The sequence below is a fragment of the Carettochelys insculpta genome, chromosome 20 (assembly GCF_033958435.1).
Source record: "Carettochelys insculpta isolate YL-2023 chromosome 20, ASM3395843v1, whole genome shotgun sequence".
NCBI classification, from domain to species: Eukaryota; Metazoa; Chordata; order Testudines; family Carettochelyidae; genus Carettochelys; species Carettochelys insculpta.
In genome coordinates, this window is record NC_134156.1 from 9,049,303 (window position 1) to 9,069,010 (window position 19,708).

The following is a 19,708-nucleotide window of genomic DNA, read 5'->3' on the forward strand; positions in this document are numbered from 1 at the left end:
CCCCTCCCACCTCTATCAGTGACAGATTGTTACCTACAGAACAACCCAGGTTTTGTTTATCGAGTTCAGAAGCTGGGGCTGAACCTGCCTTCCTCTGGCGATTGATCGATCTGTGTGAGCTTACTACTGGGAACTCCTTCCTGACATCAAACCGACATTTTCCCTTGCACCCTTTCGCTCTGTTTATCAGTCCATGGGTGCTTAAACACTTCTTCTTTCTCTTGGGGTTCTTTAATCCTCTAAGTCTTTTTTGCAGCCATGATGTGCCAGAATCAGTCAGATGTTTTATGGGTGCAGCCTCCTTAGCAGTTAGGAATGAATTTAACTCATGCCTGTTCTTTTAGTCTTTTCCTACAGATCAGTTTCCTCCTTTGTGAGTCCTGTTCCATTGATGGACTCCAAAAATAAGACCAAGGATTTATTTTTGATTCTTATCAGAGAGGGAGCCGAGTTAGTCAGTATCTTCAAAAACAACAAGAAGTCCTGCGTGACCTTAGAGCCTAACAGATATTTTGGAGCATAAGCTTTCGTGAGCAAAGACCCACTTCGTCTGACAAAGCGGGTCTTTGCCCACAAAAACTTATGCTCCAAAATATCTGTTAGGCTCTAAGGTCCCACAGTACTTCTTGTTGTTTTTGATTCTTAAACATCTAAAGCTTCCATGGTTTTCTTTTCTGCGTGTTATTAAATGGAGGGCTGTTCTGCATATGATTGTTGTGTGCTACCTCATGAGAGTCTTCTCGTGGGTAAAACAGAGGAATAAATCTTGAACATTTCCTCAGAGTGCTAATGAGACTGTAAACCCTCACACTTTGGTCTTGTCGTTATCTAATTACCACAATTCAACCAGAATCCTTTGAGCAGGGGTAGCTGGTTTTGCATGGGCTTTATAGGCCAGTTTTACCTGTGTAGAAGTTGTATGTCGATCTATCACTGTTATATAATCATAGATAAAAATTGGATACACACAAATATAGGCGTATGTGTGTATATTCCATAGCCTGTTTAGCAGTGGTGGGCAACTAGCGGCCTGGGGGCTGAATGCAGCCCATTGGGGTCGTATGCATGGTAAACAGGAGACATTTTGTTTATCGTTGCCAGTGCACAGGGTTGCCAGTTTCTGCTACTTTCTGTCCACATAGGTTTTTTTCCCTGCTGCTGTTGCTAAAGTGACACGTGTAAAGCAAGGGTGTCTGGAGTGACAGGAGTGCCCACAACACTGACCAGGAGAGCCGGGCACTCCCTTTGCATCAAACCAAAGCGCTGCTATGGGCCAATTGGAACATCCTGCAAATTCCAGCTACTCACGTGCACTTAGCAAAGCCTCCCTGTCCCTGGAGGCAGTCCTGGTTACAATAATCTTGCATTCTGCTGAGGTGAAGGAAGGCCCCCCTACTCACTAGCCTGGGTTGCCCATCGCTGCTGTACAGTACATTACTATTTATTGTTTCTTAGAGGCTGCAGGCCAGCTCTGTTCCTCACAGCACAGATAAAAGCACAAAGTCCCTGCCCCAAAGAGCTTACCATTGTATTTAGACATGATGCAGCAAAGACAACGGAACAAACCAATAGAGAGGAAAGATGGGGGAGAGGCCCTGGCAATACGATGATTTGAAGGCATGCGAGCAGCACCGTTGGGAAGGGGTTATGGGATAATTATGTACATATGCAGGACTGCCAATGAGGGGGGTTGGGCTGTAGGCAACTTAGAGGACTGGTGGGGCGGGGTAAGGCGCCAGGTGCTCCAGCCACGCCCCTTCCACTCAAGACTCTGCCCTTTCCACTCAAGGCCCCGCCCCTTCCGGGAATGTGGAACCAGCCCTCCTTACCTTGGCCTGACACCTCTGTCAGCCCCACTGTACATGTGGATGTAATAATCACTTTGTTGAGTCCCTTCTTGTGCGTGTGAGTCTTTGGGAGGGAGTGAAAGGGTAAAAGGACCCTTTTGATGTAGCTCCAACAGGCCTGCTCAAGAGTAAGCCAGGGCTAGGTACTGACTGCAGGGCTAGAAGTTACCAGCACCTGACTTCTAATCCCCAGCGTTGTAACTGACTCGCTACAGGACGGTAGGCAAGTCACTCAAACGTTTGGCATCTCAGTTCCTCCATCAGGACAGGGGGCTCCTAATGCTCCCCTCCCTGCTGCCTGGGTGGGCTGTGAGGATTAGTCAGTTGCCGACCACAGAGCTCTTTGATCATGGGAAGTGCTGCTGATGGTTATTAATCCGGTAACTCCCTTTTCCGCAGCTCCTCGCCCCGCCTCCAGCCCTGACCCTGGATCACGTGCCAATGGGGGGTGCTCTTTGAACTGTTGTGAGTGAACGTTTGAATACAAATCGCATTCGGGAGAAGGACGTCATCTTTCAGGCCTAAGAGTTATGCAAGTCAGTAGATGGGTGGGGAGGAGGGCGACTATCCTTGGCACAGCTGCCTGCACAGTGACTGTTTTGCAGCCTCACATTTGCTTCCAAAAAGACTCAGGTGTTCAGTTACTCACACAGCCAAAGTAGAATCTGAGGCAGCAGATCCAGCAACGAAGAGCATTTAGGGGCCAAACAGCCAAACCGGTGAGCTTCGGGACACGGAGTGTTGGCGCTGGGGTGTCATGCATCAGCCAGAGCTCACACTCAGCTGGTATGGCCCAAGTCAGACCTACTTTATGCTGGTTTCCACTAAAGAAACCCAGGCTGCTGGGCCCCACTGTGGAAAGCCTGCCAGCTATTAGATGGCCCCAACTTCCCCTCCAAGAGGAGCCTCACCAGACAGCTGGGAAACCCTCAAAGGTGATGACCCTGGCTGGGAAATCATGCCCACCGAGGGCACCCTGCTCCATCCTCTGTCGGTGTTGCAGAAACTCAAGCAGCTTCCCTTCAAAAAGATACCAAACACCCAGAGGTGTCCCTAGGCATTCGTGACGTATGCATGCGGCATCCCAAAATTGAGGGCACCAAATTTTCAGGTGCCCCAAATGCAGCTGTGTGTTCTACATGCCTCTGCTGGTTCCTCTCTGGCCCCACCCTGAGGGCTGCTCTCCTGCACCCACTCCTGTCCGCTGCAGAGCTTCTCCCTCCACCCTTCCCTCCCCTGTGGTCCTTTCACCCAGCAGCCACTGGCTAGTGACCAGGCTGGCTGCAGAGAGGACGCCCCAGCCTCTGCAACTTCACTCCAGCCTGAGGGAAACCCCTGTCCCCGCTAGAAGCTGCATGGGGGAGATGGGGGTGAGGGAAGACGCATGGGGGCTATAGAGAAACCCTGAGTCCCAGGCCCCTGGCAGAAGCTATGCTGGGCGGGAGTGGGTGGGTGGGGCTTTTTATGCAGCTGTTTTGTATTTGGGGATCTCTATGGCTCTAGCAAAAGGATGTTTTTGAATATAGAAGGCAGAGGCAGCCAGGAGGACAGGGGTATCAGATGGGCTGTTTAAGGGACCATCTGGGAAGAGGAAAGGCATTTTTCCCATTCTGGAGAAGACACAGTAAGAAAGGGATTGATTAAGGCCTTTGTCTCTCAGGCATCAGGCTCCCCCTGCCAAGGTGTCTCCAGGTTCATGGGGAGACATGAAAGTGTTCAGTATCTATCCCCCATCCGTCCTATAACTTCTCTCTGCTTTGATGCTCAGCAAAGGCCAGTAGTGCTGCTGGGACCCATCCAACTCATTTCACGTAGGTTGCTGAAGAGCCAATAGTTGGCCATGACCAACCTTGTAGATTCATGTTTGAGCGTTGTCCTCCTCCCCGCAGCCAGCCATCCCATGGCATTTTAAAGGCTCCTTAGCTAATGAACCCTATTCATTGGCTAGGAGGGGAAGATGAAGGCAGCTAGTTGGCCTCTTACTTACCGCCTGCGTGCAGCGCTGCTGTCATGATGGATGGGAACCATGATGTCTCGCTGTTGGTGGCTTGGAACTCAGCCTGCAAGTCCATGAAGAAGGGTCCAATGCAAGAGGGGAAGGTGAGCGTTAGCCCCTGGAGCACCACAGCGGCCAGCAGGACCATCCAGGCCCATCCCCGGTCCTGAGTCTGGGAGGTCCCATGTGCTGCTCCTCCTCTGAACATTTCCACTTCTACCTCCTTCCAAGCCAACCTGTTTGAAAAATCAGCGCAGCTGGCATACAGAAGCACTTGGGGCACTGGAAAGAGTGTAAAAGCACAGATACCTGCTCTCTCTGGCCAGAAGAATGAATGCCTGTTGTGTCTTGCCCTCCAACGCCTGCTGTGTCTTGCTGTCCACTGCTCAGAGCACCTTAAGATCCTGGCACCAAAGTGCCTGGGAAACGAGCCACCTTCCTCTTTTATTTCACAAGAGGCTGAACTTGTCCAAGTACAATCCTGGACACACCCCCTCGGAGGTATGAATTGGCCTTACATAACTCCCTCCGAGGGCTTGTTTTCCCTTAGAGTCCCCTTGCTGAGCTCATAAAATCCTTATGCTAAGGAAAGAAGGAAGCTGGTGCAAATAACAACAATAATAAAAATTATATATAGCTCCTAGAAGAGCAGCACTGTGCAGCCTCTGCCTGCTCCTGGGTCCAACTCGAGCTTTAAGTCCTGATCTCGGAAGTTCTGAGCAATTTGGGATTGGATAATCTCAGAGACGTGTCCCCCTCCACCTGTCTCAGCTGTGGGAGACTGGAGGTGGCGGTTCCCAGGGCTGATCTCTCTGGGTCCAACAGTAGCATGATCCATTCAGCTGAGAGCCACTCCCCTTTGGCAGCCTGCCAGGCTCCAAGTGCAATGACCTTCAGGGGACCACGTCATGCTGACTACAGGTTTTCACCTGTGGTTCCCAGAGCAGCGTGCAAAGGACAGCCTCTCAGTCTCCCTATGTCTCAAATGGAGAAACGGAGGCAAGGAGCCGGAACGCGGGTGACTTTACCCAGTCCCCCACAGGGAGACATTGGCAAAACCAGGAATGAAATGTAGCCTGAGGTTCTAGCCACTGGACCCTCATGCCTTGAAAATAAACTTTGATTTGGTTGAGCTGCTCATCGAGGATCAGTCAGGGGTTCCAAGTTTTAATTTATTTTTATCCCTGTAACTTAGCCATGTGATTGTCAACATTCCTAAAGTTACCAGCCTCAGGCTTCAGTGCTACTCTTTGGGGATAGTTTTCTGTAAGAAAATTAAAAACATTTAAATTAGTTCCTGGAATAATCTACTCTCACTCAGCCTTTCTGAGTCCTCCATTACTTTGGTTGTTTGAGAGTCTGCATCAAACACCAGGCGGGTACCAGAACAGCCGTTCTGTAAACAAATAGGATTAACGCATGTATGTGTATATACAAGGCAGAAAAATTCATGCCCTATTACTAAACATTTATATGACAGTAACAGCTAAGAGCTCAGCTTGACTCTGAGGCCCGATTGTGCTGGGCAACATGCTCACAAACAGATAGCCAGTCCTTGCTGCCCTGGAGGCCAAACAGTCTGAAAGAGACATAAAAAGATGAAGTCCTTGGTGTGGCGACATAATACACAAACATGGGGATGATTGGCACAGTTTAATTCTGGGCAGAGATAATGCTACTGAGTAGCTCATGATCAAATTACTGTGATGGAGCTGGCTTCTGGCCTAGCAATTGTTCCCTGCCGTTGCAGAGCCAAAGACAGCCACCCAGAACATTGCAGTTCAACTTCTCTTTCTTCCCCATTGCACAACTCACACTGTTTTGTCCCACTACTGATCTCTGCCATCCCCAGTCCCACCTTTTTACGCTCACTCATGGCCCGCTAATTAATCTCTCATTATAATGCACACCTGCTCTGGCTTTCAAACACCTACTCTACATGGTTCCAGGCCAAGTTTCCCTCCTCAGCAACCTGATTCCACTGGTCTGTCCAAATGAACGCTGACACAGCGTGCTTATCATATCCTGCCTAACGCAAGGAATGTCAGCAATCACAGGGCCATGCCAGCTGCCTTCAGCCTGAACAAAGGTAAATGGGAAGAAGACCAGTCTGCTGCCAACTCACCTGGCTCTGCCAAGTGGAACAACAAATGAAATGCAGCTGTAAAGAGCCTTGTAATAATGCTTCCTGGGGTAATTAAGTGAAGTGGTCACAGCTGCTGGCATGGGCACATTAGGACCAAAGGAATTGCTGTACTAAAAGTTCCAGTCCAGTATTCTGTGTCTTGTCAGAGAAAATTGTGAGAAAGCTTTTGTAATTCATCTGGTCACCTGTGGAATGCTACAGCCGGTGGAGCTATTCTTTCTTGACCACTCCTGGGGTCCATCGTAAGCCCCTCTGGAGCAGAAGGGCAGCTGCCCCCTGTAATATTACCAGCATTATGTAAGAACATACGAACAGCCACACTGGGCCAGACCAAAGGTCCTTCGAGCCCCGTATCCTGTCTGCTGACAGAGGCCATTATCTGATGCCCCAAAGGGAATGAACAGAACAGGTAATCACAAAAGCAATCCTCCTCCTGACATCCTGACCCTCCATTTCCAACCTCCCTCCAAGGGCTTGTTTTCCCTTTCACTTGCCTTGAGCCCACAGAGTCCCCTTGCTGAGCTCATAAAATCCTTACGCTAAGGAAAGAAGGAAGCTGGTGCACTGAAATCCAGCTCCTCTTCCCCAGTGGGTAATGTTACATTCTTGGATGTTCTTTTGCGTTGTTATTTAACATGTCTTCCAAGGATAACTGTAAAGCTTGTGCAAACATTTTAAATTGTGGTTTCATGTCTGTATGATAGATTTAGAGTAAAATTTACCAGTAACTCCATATAGTAGGTGCTGTAGCTTGAAGAGGAAAATAGAAGACCGCTAAAAACAATGCACTTGTCAGTAACATGCAAATACAAATACATAGAGATAAAGGTTTGTGTGTCACGCCAGATTGTGTACACAGCTAGATAGGAAGAAATGAAACACCCATTTCATGGTGCCACATTTTGTCATAATTCCCACGGTTAGAATATAGTCCACTCTGGCCCATTCTTAGCTGACAAAGTCATTTCCACCGGTAGGGCCTGATTCTGATTCTGTTAAAGGCAATGAGAGTTTTTGCCACTGGCATTAACAGGAGCAGAATCAAGCTGATCTTTACTTGACTTTCTTAGGGAGGGGGAAGTAGACCCTGCCAGTTAGAGCTCATGAGTGAATATCAAGAGACCGGGGCTCTAGACTCAGCTCCGTTGCTTTCTTGAGCCTACCAGTTGGCCTATCGGTACCTCAGTGTCCCCACTTGTAACATGGGGTTAACGTTACGTACGCACCTGGCTGTCTTTTTTCAGTTGCTCAGCTCTGGCCCTTTAAGTACCAGTTTATTACAGCTAAGAAGATGAAGCAACGTTGCTGCTTCCTAGGAATAAGTGGACAGGGTGGAGGTAATTAGAGCAGTGTTGGTGGTGAAGGTTTGGGTCCCTTGGGCTCAGTGCTAGTGGGCAAGGAAAGAAAGGCAGGAAACTATCTGGTGTAGGTGAAACTGAGATAGCTCATTCCATTGCCTTTGCCCTCTGTTATCCCTGAATTCAGCAAACAAGGTCCCAACATGCCCTCCACTGTGATTAGAGTAGGGCCAGTGGTTGCCACGTATGCCAGGGTCAGGACTGAGCCTCCCACAGTGTGGCATTACCCACCTCTGGTTGGAGGACCATAGAATCATAGAACACTAGAACTGGAAGGGACCTTGAGAGGTCATCGGGTCCAGTTTCCTACCCTCTTGGCAGGACCAAGCACCATCTAGACCACCTCCGATAGATGTCTATCTAACCTGCTCTTAAATTCTCCAGCAATGGAGATTCCACAACCTCCCTAGGTCATTTATTCCAGTGTTTAACCACACTGACAGTTAGGCATGGGAGGGGACAGGGGGTGGGGGGCGTCTGGTTTGGCAGAGGAGAGATGCTGGAGCGTGGGGCTCTGCCCCCAGGCCAGCCAGGCGGTGCCTACCCCAAGTCCTGGCTGCAGAGCAGACCTGGCTGAGGGTAACACACAGATGCACACACGGTGCTAATACATGATGGCCACATCAATACCAACCTGTACCGTAAACCTACTGACCATTACGCCTACCTTCATGCCTCCAGCTTCCATCCCAGACACACCACACGGTCCATTGTCTACAGCCAAGCACTAAGATATAACCGCATTCGCTCCAACCCCTCTGACAGAGACAAACACCTACAGGATCTCTACCAAGCATTCTTGAAACTGCAATACCCACCTGAGGAAGTGAAAAAACAGATCAACAGAGCCAGACGTGTGCCACGAAGCCTCTTACTACAGGACAAGCTCAAGAGAGAAACCAACAGAACACCACTAGCCATCACCTACAGTCCTCAGCTAAAACCTCTACAGCGCATCATCAGGGATCTACAACCCATCCTGGACAATGATCCCCCACTTTCACAGGCCTTGGGAGGCAGACCAGTCCTTGCCCACAGACAACCTGCCAACCTGAAGCAAATCCTAACCAGCAACTATACACTGCACCACAGTCACTCTAACTCAGGGACCCATCCATGCAACAAACCTCGTTGCCAGCTCTGCCCACATATCTACACCAGCAGCACCATTACAGGACCTAACCAGATCAGCCACACCATCGTGGGTCCATTCAGCTGCGCATCTACCAACATAATTTATGCCATCATGTGCCAGCAATGCCCCTCTGCTACATACATCGGACAAACTGGACAGTCTCTATGTAAAAGAATAAACGCACACAAATCAGATATCAGAAATGGCAATATACAAAAACCCATAGGAGAGCACTTCAATCTCCCAGGCCCCACAGTAGCAGACTTAAAAGTAGCTATCCTACAGCAAAGAAGTTTCAGGACCAGACTCCAAAGAGAAATTTCTGAGCTACAATTCATCTGCAAATTCGACACCCTCAGCTCTGGCTTAAACAAAGACTGCGAATGGCTGGCTAAATACAGAAGCTGCTTCCCCTCCCTTGGTGTTCACACCTCCAGACCAGCTGCTGGTGGTAAGCCTCACCCTTGCTGACTGAGCTAACCTTGTTATCCCCACCCTCGCTCTGGCTTATTTATACCTGGCCCTGCAGATTTCCAAGACCAGCATCTGATGAAGTGAGTCTGTGCTCAGGAAAGCTCATGCTCAAAACTTCTCTGTTAGTTTATAAGGTGCCACAGGACCCTTCGTTGCTGTTACAGATCCAGACTCACAGGGCGACCCCCCCCATACTTGACACAGACTAGGGGGCCCAGACCCTGTCCTAGGCAGCGGGCAGAGCCGGCTTCCTCATTCAGCCTCCAGGGAGGGTACAGAGAGCCCCGCCCAGCCCAGCCCAGCCTGCCCTTCCCCCGGCCCGGCAGCAGGGGGTGCCCTATCCCCGCGCCCCTGCGAGGCGGCTGCCCACGCCCGATCCCTCCAGCGGGGCCACCGCTCACAGCCCCGGGCACCCCCGAGCCACGCAAGGACCGGGAGACTCGTTCCCCACCCACCCCCGGTAACCGGGCTCCCTCCTGCTCCGCGGCGCCTGCCCGCCCCCTCCCTTCCCCTGCCCGCTCCGCTGACCTGTTCACACGGGCGCCGCCATGCGGATTAACTCCGATCCAGCGGGGCAGAAGGAGGGCGCCGCTCCGGGGCAGCGGCGGCTTTTCCTCCTCCTCCTTCCCCCGCTCCTCCTCCCGGATGGGCCGGCGGGGCTCTGCTTCTTGCGAGGGAGGAGGCGCGGCCCGTGCAAGCCAGCGGAGCCGCTCCGGCCAGGCATCTCTGGGGCTGGGCCGGTGGAGCTCCTGCCATGGGAGGGGAGTGACTCACGCAGCAGCGCGGGGCGGAAGGGCACCGGCTCTCCAGGGAAAGGTCAGCTGCCCTGGGGCTCAGACACGGCCCGTAGGCGGTGTGGGAACAGAGCTGTCAGAGCCGCTGGGGGTCACTCAAGGGGAGGGGGACGAGGAGCCTGGGGAAGTAATTTATCAGGATCACACGTGCTCCGGGGAAGGGGGTGGATCCGAAAGGGCCCGGGGGTGGGGGGGGTTGTTTTGTTGGGGAAAAGTTTTGCTTTACCAGGAGCATCATGGGAGCTGGTGGAAATGAACTGGCTGTTTGGGGGAAATGGCTTGAGCCCTCTGGGGTCGCATAGGCTGTTTGCCTTCACACAGCGCAGGGTCGGCCTGTGGCATCCCTTGCCGGAGGAAGTTGGAAGAACAAGGCTTAAACAGGATTCAAAAGAGAATCATGGCGCTGAGGTCCATCAATGGTAATCAGCCAGGCTGGGTGGGCATTGTGTCCCTGGCCTCTGCTTGTGAGAGATTGCAAATGGAAGACAAGAGCACTGCTTTTGTGGTTGCCTGTTCTGTTCGCTCCCTCCAGGGCATGAGGCACTGTCGGCAGACAGGATACAGAGCTAGATAGACCTTTGGATTGACCCAGTATGGCCGTTCTTATGTTCACACTGGGACGCTTGTGTGGTATTGCAAAATAGTAAGTGCGCATCTACGAAAAGCGCCCTGTATTTTGAAATATTTTTTTAAATACTGGGCCTGGTATTTCAGCACCCCTCTACCCCTCATTGCGGGAGAAGTATGGATGCCTCAAAATAGCATAGTATTTCAAAATTTGGCGCTGTCCTGAAATAGCCTATTTTGAAATTGACTTGAAATAGAATACTCAACTTGGGTAGCACAAATTGCATATGTTCTTTTGAGTTTAGGGCACATTGTAAACACAGCCAAAGAGTCTTGTGATGGGTGTGAACTGGAACAATCCGGAGTTGTGGTTTCATATGTTTGTTTCACAACAGGTTGCACGTTAAAATTCCTTTGCCATTTTGTTCAAACAAGATGTGAGAAAAGAGAGACTCCCACAGAACTGGAATGACTGTTGGTCTCGGGTGCTAGAACAGGAAAGCCAAGAGCTGCTGAGGTGAATCCCCTCTTTTCCAATCTCATTTTGTTTTCTCTGCTGGGCATGGTGAGATTTGTACAGGCAACTCGTTATGAAATGGTGCAGCTGGTCAAGGGACCATCTACTTCAGCACTTTGTCTCTGAGAGGAACTGCTTCTGTACAGGAGAATATAAAATCTCTACGTTGTCATCAGAAGAAATTTCTTCCTGATCTCAGGTGACGATGCCATAGAGCATGAGGAGTGAGAGTCTATTTCACTTTACAACAGCGGCAAACATTGACTGTATTTATACGTGTCTGAAACTCTTTTTGATGTAACCTATTTCCTTCAGTAGCATGTGCCAGTTAGTTGCAATGATTACGTTTACATTGGCTAGGGAAAAAAATCTTGCTCCATCTTCTGTGATCTTTCAGTAGAGGAGTGTGAGAGTGGAGGGGATCAGGAAGAAACCAAGACCCCCGTCCTCAAACCTATTTCTGTGCCAAACTTGTTAAAATCGTGTGTGCAATCAATACAGGGTAGATACCTACAAATTTTTGAGCCTCTGAAGACAAGTGCTAAGACAAACATGCAGGTTGGCTAATACAGTGGTGATATGGCACTAAACGGAGCTGAAGTGTGATACCATGGTATCCATTGCAATCAGCTGTCATTCCGCCTGGGACTGATCTGTTTACTCCTTAACAGAACACTAATTAGATACGTAACCTGATATGACTTCTGGCTGCTCCTGGACTACAGTAACTAGACACGTCTCCTCCCCAGTCCTTTCCACGTGAATACCCAATGGATGCTCCTTCCCATCCCACTCCATTCCCAAATACTGCAGCCCTAACCTCCCTCGGCAGGAGGTGGTGTAGCAAAGAGTTTGGGCTGAGCTGGTCTTCGTGGAAACGTGACCCATCTGGTTCCACAAAACACATGGAAAACTGGCACTGATGCAGGGAAAGGCATGTGGGGTCTTGCGAGGTGTGTCAGGGTCTGGCAACTCACTCGAGCCGATTTTCATGCACTCACAGTAAAGCTCAGAGAGGTAGCCGTGTCAGTTTGTATCTTTCCAAAACAAAGTAAGCAATCCTGTAGCACCTCAAAGATTAACAGTATTATTTATTAGGTGATGAGCTTTCGTGGGAAAGACCCAATGCCTCGTATCTGGAGAGGAAAGAAAAAATATCACAGAAAACTGAGGAATCGGCTAAATGCAGGGAAGGGAGGAGGAGGAGGAGAGAGGAAAGAAACCCTCTGTGAAACATCTATTAAGCTAAGTGGAATGTCTGCCGTCACTGCGAATATCAAAGGTGGGGAAATTGTCCTTGTAATGCATAAGATCCTTGAGATCTTTGTTGAGTCCGTGGTGATAGGTATCCAACTTGAAAAAGAATTCCAGTTCTCCCTTTGTAATCTGCTGTTGAAATCTCTTTGTTGTAAAACACAGACCATTAAATCATTAGTAGCGTGTCCTGCCAAGTAGAAGTGCTCACTTCCTGGTGTGTGCAGATTCAGATTCCTAAAGGCTGATTCGTCTCCCTTCATTCTTTGGTGACGGGATTGTCCAGTTTATCTAATGCCAGTAATGCCCCTCTCTGGCCTTCATCATCTGGCTTCTGAGCTGTCCGGACCTGACTGCGCATCAGAGTCCCTCTCTGTGGCCATCGCCACCTCCGCTAGCTTCAGATGAATCCCAAACGCCCTGGGGCAATGCATGCAGGGTGTAAGAGGGGTCTCATGCACTCTCCCCAGCACCAGCTGCTCCCCGCCCCTAGTCAGCACCGTGCTGCTTCAGGGGAGCGTGAGGGTGTTCCCGCCCCCTCTCTCAGAGCAGTGCAGTGCTTCCAGAGGAAGAGGTGGGGGGGACAAAGCAGGGGTGGGGAGGGGGCAGAGCAAGGGCAGGGAGAGGGTGGGACTTGGACCAAGCGGGTTGGACAGGGCACATGGCCGGTGCCCCCTGGAGTCTCCCTCACCAACGGCCACTGCAAACGGCCTTTGGCTACCAGATGTAGCCAGACAGAAACCCTCCCCCTTTTCCTCTACTCCATCTTGCCTTCCCTAGGTGCTTCAGAGCACAAAAGGGTTAAAAGGAATAGCCCGGCCCTGGAATGCCTGAAAGCGCAGATGGGCTTATCTTAGCCAAGGTCTTTGAAGCTCCGGAGCAAAGCAAAGAACAACGGGCTAATTAACAGCCGGGCCTCGGACTGCCCTTGGCTAAGTACCATCAGTTGGTTCGCCCACAGGGGCCCAGACATGAGGAAAATCTCTGGTCCATGAAAAAAAACAAATGCCCTCAATTGTCTACCTTACAGGTGTGAACTACGCCCTTGAACTCCCTGTGAGAACCAGCATCAGACAGTTTAATTCAATTAAACCAAGGAAGAAGCCTACATGACCCAATGGGTATAAAAGAAGGGTCCAGCAGATCCCCTATTTGAGCTACAATCGTCTTTCCTGCCGGACAGGAGGGTGGGGGTCTCCCCAGGTCCCTGGGGACGCCCGACTCCTGGAGAAAAAGGGACAAAGGACTTCTTCCCAAGGGATTGAGAGAGAAGACTTGCCAAGCCACGTTGGTAATGCAGGGGTGAAAATAAGACCCGCTAGGTATTTTACTTTTCATTTCCTTTTGCGCGCATTTAACGAGTATAGATCTCTGAATTAGAGCATATGCTAGCTATTTGTAATCAAAGTATAAACCTTGTAACCATTTTAACCACAAGAGCTTAACTCGCTAGGTAAACAAACAAAGCAACATTGGAACAGTAAGAGATTAACTTGTTAGATAAATAAAGTAATTGCTTAAGCGGTAGCCTGACTCCTCCTGTTACTGTGCAAACCGAACACAAACCAAAGAACCCAGCTGCTTTCAGCTGCTCTCAGCCTGGTCACTGGTGGGCTCTGCCATAGACAAGGGCATAAGTGGCATCTCACTTGGCCACCGGCTAACACCAGACTTTGTCAACTCTCCCTTTTCCCTCTTCAAGTTGTGCCTTTCTCCTGGCTCTCGCCTTTTGCCTTTTTTTAAGCCAGGCTATGAAACTGCAGATCTTCAACACAAATGTGAAGAGTGCGCACTTGTATGCATGCGAGTACTGGACCTGGAGTACTAAAAAAGTCTTCAAATCGCAAGCTACAGACAGTCATAAACAGGTGCCTGAGGTACATCCTTCACATCAAATGGCAAGACTTTGTCACAAATGAGGAGCTTTGGACCAGAGCAGAACAAGAATCAATTGACATTGAAATCAAGAGAAGGAAGTGGGGATGGCTAAGGCCACACTCTCAGAAAACTATCATCCAGCATAGTCCATCAAGCTCTCACGTGCAACCCACAAGGAAAACGCAAAAGAGGAAGACCTTAGACAACATGAAGATCTACTGAGACTGAAGGACAACAAGTGGGGGTACTCCTGAAGCCAGCTAGAAGTTTTGTCCCAAGACAGAGTGAAGTGGAGGAGACTTGTAGTTGACCTGTGCTCCAAGGCTGTCCAAGACTGCAGAGTTGCAACGCTGCAGTTAGCCCACAGTGAAAAACAAGGCCCTCCAACCGTCCATGGCTGGTACACGTTTGCCAGGTCTTGAGCTGACCAGACTGCGTGCTGTGCCTGTGTTTATCCAGAAGTGAGGTTGTAAATGAAAGTAAGCAGCCAAGAGAGAAACTGCATTTTTTGTGTTTACTGTTCTTTTATACCCCCATTTTGTGTGTCTTGTTTTGCCCACTAGGAAGTGAGATTAATAATGATGACCTCTCAGCCCATCTTTAATGAACTTCTCTTTGCCCCAGAAAACATTTAGTTGTGCAGATCCGTTGGGTGGATCGCTTTCCCAGATAACTGGACCAACAACTGTTGGCCACGTGCACTACGTTCACAAGTGAGTGAACTGTAAGCACACCCCAATCGAGGTTGACTATATTTATTAGAATAAGGTTCCGATGAAACCACATTAGCACGTGACCAGTTTTGTTCTTATTGGAACTCATCAAATGTGAGTAAACTGCTATCTCTAGCGTGATTTGAGCCTGATGCTGTGAACCCATGGAGATATGGTATCATCCTTGACTATGATTGTGTCTTGGGTTCAAATCACGATATAGACAGCAGTTTATGCACCTCTGATGAGCTCCAATAAGAACAAAACTGGCCACGTGCTAATGTGGTTTCAGCGGCACCTTATTCTAACATTTAGTTATTGCCATCATGTGAAAGAGGGGCAAATAAGAAGGCGTTCCTTCTAAATACACCCTCCAACTAAAGGGAACAAGCGATGGTGTTCAAATGAAAGCCTTATGGCAGGGATCAGTGACCTTTCTGAGGCAGCATGCCAAAATTTAACCTTTTCGCCTCTATATACAGTCTGAGTGCCAGTGATACTTTTTAAAAGTCACTAACAGTCCTACTTACAACAGTAACAGAGAGGAAGCCGTGCTAGTCTATACACTATCAAAACAAAAAGCAGTCAAGTAGCACTTTAAAGACTAACAAAATAGTTTATTAGGTGAGCTTTCGTGGGACAGACCCACTTCTTCAGACCATAGCCAGACCAGACCAGACTCAATATTTAAGGCACAGAGAACCAAAAACAGTAAGCAAGGAGAACAAATCAGAAAAAGATAATCAAGGTGAGCAAATCAGAGAGTGGAGGGGTGGGGGGGGAGGTCAAGAATTAGATTAAGCCAAGTATGCAGACGAACCCCTAGAGTGACTCAGATCCACAAACCAGTTAGTCAACATTTTAATGGAATGGGGCATTCTATTAATGACCTAAAGGTATGTGTGTTACTGAAAAAGAATTTTCGCACTGTTCTTCAAAGGGAAGCAGCCGAGCTGGCTTTTATATTCAAATTCGGCACATTAACACATGGTTTAAACCGGGACGGGAACTTTCTGAGTCACTATAGGGGCTCGTCTGCATACTTGGCTTAATCGAATTCTTGACCTCTCCCCCTCACCCCTCCACTCTCTGATTTGCTCACCTTGATTATCTTTTTCTGATTTGTCCTCCTTGCTTACTGTTTTTGGTTCTCTGTGCCTTAAATGTTGAGTCTGTTCTGGTCTGGCTATGGTCTGAAGAAGTGGGTCTGTCCCATGAAAGCTCACCTAATAAACTATTTTGCTAGTCTTTAAAGTGCTATTTGACTGCTTTCTACTTACAACAGCATCCTTAATAAAGAAATGAAGGTGCAGAGCTTTACTGTCGAGGTGATGGTTGGTAGCATTAGCCGGTCTTTTGTTTATCCACAGGCGGCCTGGCTTTGAGCAAGCTCCCGGCTGCATGGGGGGAGGAGGGGGCAAGGCTGAGCTCCCACCTTGAGTGCCGATGAAAATTGGCTCGTGCACCACCCTCAGCACCTGGGGTGGGGGTGCGGATCCCTGCCTTACTGACGGTTTTGCATTTCAAATGTGTCAACTGTTTTTCCTTTATTGTATCTCTGTGGAAACGTTAAAGGGACTCTTAGTGAGGTTCACAACAGCATTAAGCAGGCTGAAGGCTCTGTAGTATACCAGCCCCTGAAGCTTGTTTAAAGCTGCTCGATGCTGGGGAAACGACTAGGTTATGTTACCTTTTGCCTGTCCGGGCCCATTGATTCCCTGTGAATGAAGTCAGCAATTCTAACTGACTTGGAAGGGTCCTGTGACTGAGCAGCTGACCTCCCAATGAGGCATTCCTAGAGGCAACGTCATGAAGGAGCGTTTTCCCTGCAGTTGCGTCCACCCCCAAGCGTTCAAACGCCACGTGCCAGCTTTCCCCAAATCATGGTTTGGTTTCAAGCTCACGAGAGCGCCTTAAAAATGACAAATGTCCTTCCTGGTTTGAGCCTCTAGGTGTGCGCAGGTCACATGTTCCAGCTTTTCTCCAGGACAATGGGGGTTGGAAACTTGCTTTTCCTTTAAAAAATGAAGCTACTTCCCTGCTCAGGGCTGTCCCGGGGGGGAAGTGGGGCCTGGGATAACAACTCCACCCCACCAGTGCCCCGGGTGCCAGGCTAGAGGCAACCTCCACAACCCATACCTTCTTCACCCCCGTCCTGCCCTCTTACCCCTCCCCCCTCCCTGGCAGTGGGGCCCAGGGATTACTTGGGGCAAGGGCTGGGTGTGGCAGAGGCAGCAGGGGTTGCTTCCTCCCGCCTCGACACTCCCCATGAAGGCAGGGGTGGGGCAGTCTGCTCTGCCCTGCTGTGCTGTGGTACCCTCCTGGCCTGCTGAGCCTCACGGCTCCACAGGGGGCAGGAACTGCAGAGGGGCAGGGGGGTGAGTCACTTCTCGCTGCTATGGAGAAGTGAAGTGCAGTGGGCCGGGTGGGCGAGTGGTGGTGGGGGAGGGGCGGGGAACCTGGCTGGTGTTGCCACCCAGTCCTTGACCCCAGGTAACCCCCAGCCCTCCCATCCGTAGGCTGGTTGGGCCAGGCACTGCAGGGCCCCCAAAAGCATGGGACAGAGACAGCCCGGTCCTTACCCACGTGATGCCACCAGATGGGACCTTTAGAAAAGCCACGCTCAATTCTGCGCAGTGATTTTTGGTGCAGTGCTGCATTTGAAAGACCGCCCCCTCCAGGAGGACAGTGCCCTCCTTCAGCCATGCTGAGGCTCTGGCTCAGTCCTGTGGAGACGCCTTCCCACTGAATCCCCAGCATCATTTCCGGCAGAGCTGGAACTCGCGGCCAAGCGGCCGATTAGCACAGGCCCTGCTTGGCTTGAGAAAACGGGAGGCGAAACAGCCCAAGGTAGGTGGCCTGGGCTGCAGACAGAAATGAGCACTCAGTAAAGACAACGCTCAGGACAATGGGACTATTAACCCAGGCCGGCTTCGCAGAGCAGCTCTCCAACTGTCTTGGAAGGCAGCCAGGAGCTCCGCTTGGATGCAGCCAGTGCTGTCATCCGCAGCAGACTGCCTGCCCTCCCGGCCAAGGATGGAACAATTAACATTCAAAAAGCTCACTTGAATGTGCCTGTTAGAGGCCCTGGTGCCATAGGTCTCATAAAAAGGTAATTTAAGCGCTGTGAGAGCTAGTTAGTCACAGACCACAGAGGAGCTGTTAGAGCCAGCCAACAGGTATGGAATTTATATTCTGCTGTACATTGCACTAGTTCAAGCCCCACTGAAGTCAGCAGGATGGACCACGTAGGGATCTCTGCATGAAGACTTCAAGCTGCTGTTTTCGGGGAGAAACAAAGTTTGCCCTGCTGTTTTCTCCATGTCTCTGGAGGTTTTTAATGAGACACAGGTTGGTGGAAGGTTGCCAGAAACAGCAGGGCAAACTGGCCCGATTGTCACATTAAAAGAGGAAAACCCATTTTGCATTGCTTCCTAATGGCTGGGTTTCCCTGATGAATAGAGATGCAAAAATCATGAATGCAAACTTCAGACATAAGGTAAACCTGCCGGCGAGCATTTCAATGGAGCGGGGCCATATTGTGAAAGACCTGAGAATACACATCTTACAACAAAGAGACTTTAACAGGGCCGTGTCTGCACTAGCCCCTTCCTTTCAGAAGAGACATGATAATGAGCGAGTTGGGAAGATGCTAAGGAGGTGCTGCCATGGATATGCAGCACCTCATTAGCATAATGGCAGCCACACCTGTGTAGATGGGGGCCTTATGAAAGGATACTCCCAGACTTCGAAAGCCCCTTCTTCCTAAAACCAAACAGGAAGAAGGGGCTTTCAAAACCCCCCCACCTACTGAATCAAGCGCAGCTGCCAATATGCTAATGAGGCACTGCATATTCATGGTAGCACCTCACTAGCATTTTCCCAACTCACTCATTACCATGGAAGGGGGCTAGTGTAGACGTAGCCCAGCAGATTACAAAGGGAAAAGTGAACTGCAAATTATGGTCAAATTAGATAGTCGAGTCTAGGTCTTAACAGAGCTAGCAATTACCTCACACAGTACAAAAACAGCTTCCCTAGCTTTGATATTTGCAGTGACCTCAGGCAGGCCACAAAGTTATTCACTCCCCTCCTCCACACCCCCTTCTTTCTGTCTTATGGTCTGTGGTCAGCAGGGCTGACACAGCAGTCTACAAACCCAAACTTCAAGGCATTGAATATATATCACAGTTCAGTACCCATGAGTTTGGGAACAATAAACTGGATAATTTACACAGGAAGAGGTTTCACAGCTACACTTTGGTTCTCGTCTTGCCTTGTTCTGACTTGCTGTGTTGCTATCAAGAGGTTTGTTCCATGTTGCTTGGCAAGCTTCTTCTTGACTGATCATCTTGTTTTGAATTTGCTATTTTGCTGAACTGATGTCAGGGGAGGAAACATTCTTCAACACGATATTTCTGGAGTATCAGAGCTTCTGAAAAGCTTTCACGAGCCCTGAGCTAAGATTTTCTAAAGCTCCAAAATTTCATCAGCTCCAGTCTTTAGCATGGTCACCTGTAGGCTCCTTAAAGGAGGCTGGTTTTGTTGGGAAGGTTGCATGGCTCCTTTCTGAAAATAGACCTCATTAAGGTGTTACCTGTTGCCCACCTCAAATCACTAGCCACTTGAAAATCTTGGCCTAACTGATTAAGTCTTTCTGCTTCCTTGCAAAACACTTGTGTCCCTTTTCTTACAGACGGCAGGGCAGAGGAGAGAGGAGTCAACCAAAAGTATCAGACTTGCTAAGTAACAGTGAGTCAGTGGCAACACAAGCAATAAAACCCAGCAGATCTGGGGCCCAGTCTCTTCAGAATTATAAAGTACAAAGGTTGCAGAGCACCAGACTGGCATAAACCGGTGGATGACAGCTCCGTACTGCCTCCAGATGACCTTGAGTGGTGAATGACCTTCTCCTAGAGGAATATCAGGTGTAAATACTATTTGTGTCCCTCCCGCTTTTACCTGTACTCAAGCCATTAAAAAAACTACCTCTGCAGCCATAAGGTAGAAGTGGATTTTATTAGTGACA

General features: G+C 49.6%; 1 protein-coding gene and 1 long non-coding RNA gene across 7 annotated transcripts in view; one reads left to right on the top strand and one right to left on the bottom strand.

Annotated features, from left to right (window-relative positions):
• The window catches only part of SLC16A5 (solute carrier family 16 member 5), a 29,863-nt gene extending 20,262 nt beyond the window's left edge, over window positions 1-9,601 (bottom strand). Inside the window, exons 1-2 of one of the 4 annotated variants that reach the window (XM_075014547.1) lie at window positions 9,000-9,185; window positions 3,835-4,079 (exon numbers count right to left, since the gene is read on the bottom strand). In XM_075014547.1, coding sequence (XP_074870648.1) covers window positions 3,835-4,079; window positions 9,000-9,028 — 274 coding nt within the window. In that variant the 5' untranslated portion in view covers window positions 9,029-9,185. Of the gene's footprint in view, window positions 1-3,834; window positions 4,080-4,152; window positions 6,134-6,174; window positions 6,246-8,999; window positions 9,186-9,484 lie in introns of those variants that run through there. The other 3 variants (XM_075014546.1, XM_075014548.1, XM_075014549.1) reach the window with 3 other exon arrangements.
• A 36-nt stretch (window positions 9,602-9,637) lies between these two features.
• On the top strand, window positions 9,638-19,677 carry LOC142023509 (uncharacterized). 3 transcript variants are annotated; one of them, XR_012648246.1, is made up of 5 exons: window positions 9,638-9,772; window positions 10,713-11,033; window positions 11,933-12,116; window positions 13,119-14,445; window positions 19,376-19,677. It is a non-coding gene; the product is annotated as an uncharacterized LOC142023509 (long non-coding RNA). The 3 variants fall into 3 exon arrangements; XR_012648244.1 differs by having other exon boundaries at window positions 10,713-12,116; XR_012648245.1 differs by having other exon boundaries at window positions 10,713-12,116; window positions 13,119-13,410; window positions 19,376-19,674.
• The last annotated feature ends 31 nt before the right edge of the window (window positions 19,678-19,708 follow it).